Raw genomic sequence first — 3,277 nt, 5'->3', positions numbered from 1 at the left:
TCATCTCATCACTAACCGATACCTAAGACAACTTTACTGTGTATGGTTTCTAGAACGCGCATTAACAAATATAATAAATTACTTAAAAAAACTTTTATCTGAGCTGTAGGATAAAAACTCTCTAAAAGTGTAAGCAAAATTGTTATCTTGCAATACTTAAAGATCTCTGTATTTTCGCGCGATTATCCATATTTTTGGATAAAATGAAACAATCTGTTCATAAATCATTTGTTATAATGGAAAGCCGACCTTTTTTAAAGCATATTTTCTTTATTTTTTTATAATTTGAAAATAAACTAAATCGTCTTCTTATGACATTAATCTTCTTCTAACGACTTTTTTTAATTGATACCAAGTTATCATCTTACAATCCGAATTTAATTTCTTGAAAGAATGTTATACTATATTTTAATCTTTAAACGTAGTTTAATCTTAAAACGCCTATCTATAGGAATAATACATTAATATGGCATACTCATCTCTCAATTTAACTTTTATAAAAACAAACATATTGTAAAAATTTTGTTTTTAATCAAAATACCAAATATTAAGAAACATAACGGTATCAAATAAATATACTTATGTCTCTTTATTACCTAATAAAAAAGTTATAAGCAGTGAAAAAACATTGGGAAAAAGCTGGTGAATACTGAAAAGATTAAGAGCTCATTTTCATAATTATCATTAAATTTTAAAATTTATTGAGGTCGACAATAATCGTATTAAAGAAACCTTGCAATCTACATTTGTATCAAATATCTCTCGTTAGCATCGAGATATCGCCTGTATGTTTTTAGCATGACATGTGTGCAACAGACACATTGTAACCAAACTCTCACTTACAATTACGCTGCAGGCCAGTACATACCTTCTTAGCTTGCCAACGCCCTTCTCGTTTTTTCCCGCTCACCTTGCCGTCTTGGAATTATTAATGATCGCGGAAACCGCCCTAAAGATCTCTTATGAATACAAGTACGGGTGCGATCTGCTATACGTTTGCGCGCGGTACGCATTTTTTGATCGACACTGATGAATGGCGACTGAACTGGAACGTTCTTGTCTCGTTGCAAAGAGAACCGTAGTTTCACGGACGTAGGATGATTTAATATGTTAGCGTATTAAGCGACACTGTTACTGTGATCTATGAATATCTTGCGGATCAAAAGTGCGTATAGTGATTTTTGTAAATTTTCTCAATTTAATTGGAAAAGAACGAAAACGAAAAGATTTTTAAACACATATACGGTTTATTACTGATTACAGAACTGTCGGCGAGCATATTGTCAGATATAAAAAAAAATTGTGGAAAGAAACTTACTTGAAATTCGATATATCGTTCATATCGATGATATGGGGATGCGACGCGATTGAATATCAAAGTAGATGTTCTTATTACAGAGCGCATTGCTGTATAATATTTCAATCATTTTGAGCGCGAATAATCGCATCACCGATTGTCTCTTACGTGAGAATTTGGAAGCGTTTATTTTGAACGTTTATTTGATATTCAATTTTGAAAGTTTTTCTACGCTTTACATTCAATCGTTTGTATCTCATTGAAAAGTCATATAATTTCAAAGTCGCATATCGCATTTGAAATAAGTGGTCTTATCAATTTATCAAAGCTCATTGTATTTGGAGTGTTATTTCGAGCTACAATTGCAATCGGGCAACGATATTTAATTTTAATTTAAAAAGTACTGAATTATTATATGTCAATGTTGTATGTTCTGCTGAAATTTATTATATTGACGCATTATATATTAACGCAATTTCATAAGTAAGTAAAAAGATTCCAAGCTTTGATGAATTAACATCCGGTTTTATTCAAAGCGGCGACTTCGCTTTCCAATTTAGTGACTCTTCCTGAGATGTTCTGTGTACTCAATTCACACATAATAGTGCAGCATTTCAGCAGACCAATGTTGGTTGGTTGGTACATCGCCCTGCGATCAACGCATTTGGATAAAGCTTTGTCGTCGACGTCGGCGTTTAGCTCATGGGCGAGACATTCTTCAATTAGCATATCGCTGCTACCCCAATCTTGGACAAAACTGATATGATTACTACCCAAGTACCACGTCATCGAGCGACGACATCGGTACGACCATGGATTGCCAGTGAGATAGATCTTTCTCAGTTTCGTTAACTTCTTCAGTAATTCCGTAGGTAAACAAGCGTTCATCTCGTTGTGCGCGATATCCCACAGCTCTAAATTCGGCAACAAATCGTATAATTGCACATCAACTTCGGCGATTCGATTGCGCCACACGATGAGCGCCTTAAGGTTCGTCAAATCCTGAATCCACAATGAGTCTAGTTTACGAATTTTGTTGTCTACCAAACCCAGCACACGTAGTTTGAGACCCCGAAACGCGTTAGTCTCGATCTCCTCCACGCCGCATCCGGTGATATTAAGTTCCTCCAGAGAATCGGCATGCATCAAGAATGCGTCTGTCGGTATTTTCTTGATGGTCGAGTTTTTAATATTGATGCCTATTACTCCTTTGGGTATCGCTGAGAGTATCTGTAATTATGGGTGCATACAGAGATATGATTGATAAACATACGATTTAAAGAATATAATAACTTTATGTTATATAATGTCATTTTAAATCTGATAATTAATTAGTATTAATTTTATGGTTGAAGAAGTATTCCGTTGTGACAGATTTTTTTTTCAGTATTACGATTATTCAAATTATCTCTACAGTAAGCAATCTGAAAAAAAACTTTTTGTTCTTGAAGGAAAGTTTCAAAAAGAGTTAAAATTTTGAATCATAAAGTACCTAAATAAATCAATAAAATAATACCTGCAGATTCGTGACATTTTCACACTGGTAATAATTTTGATGTCCGTGTAAGTTTGATTGACAGTCAGCCGAACATACGATCAAGATCGTCGCGAGGACGAATAATTCCAAGATTCGCTTCATCGCGACGAACTTCTCAGCGAGTCTGAATTCAATCGTTTTCAAATTTGCTCTTCTTATAGTCGATTTCAAGGCCGTATACAACATTATCGGTCGTGGCGAGAAAAAAATAATGGATGGGCAGGGGAGTACCGGCAGTTAAAACCAGAATCGACGCAAATATATAACACGTGCATACAATGATATACATGATGCCCGATAGATAATCGGGTGTTATCTACAATTGACTTCAGTTATTTATTGAAAATTGAAATTTTGCAGTTTTATATATTAGTAATAGTAATGATAGAGTGTGTAAAATATATCTAAGTGCGCTTTTAGAAATTTATTCTATGACTTCATAA

At 34.1% G+C, this 3,277-nt stretch overlaps 1 protein-coding gene across 1 annotated transcript; it reads right to left on the bottom strand.

The window, feature by feature from the left end:
* Window positions 1–1,227: 1,227 nt before the first annotated feature.
* LOC105149819 (uncharacterized) lies at window positions 1,228–2,958 on the bottom strand. Its single transcript, XM_011062502.2, has 2 exons — window positions 2,814–2,958; window positions 1,228–2,527 (listed from the first exon to the last, which is right to left on the bottom strand). The coding sequence occupies exons 1-2, from the start codon at window positions 2,934–2,936 to the stop codon at window positions 1,811–1,813; spliced, it is 840 nt and encodes a 279-aa protein (XP_011060804.2). The 5' UTR covers window positions 2,937–2,958; the 3' UTR covers window positions 1,228–1,810.
* Window positions 2,959–3,277: the final 319 nt, after the last annotated feature.

The sequence above is a fragment of the Acromyrmex echinatior genome, chromosome 9 (assembly GCF_024713525.1).
Source record: "Acromyrmex echinatior isolate Ae372 chromosome 9, ASM2471352v2, whole genome shotgun sequence".
In the NCBI taxonomy this organism is placed as follows: domain Eukaryota; kingdom Metazoa; phylum Arthropoda; class Insecta; order Hymenoptera; family Formicidae; genus Acromyrmex; species Acromyrmex echinatior.
This window is presented reverse-complemented; position numbering and strand designations above follow the sequence as displayed.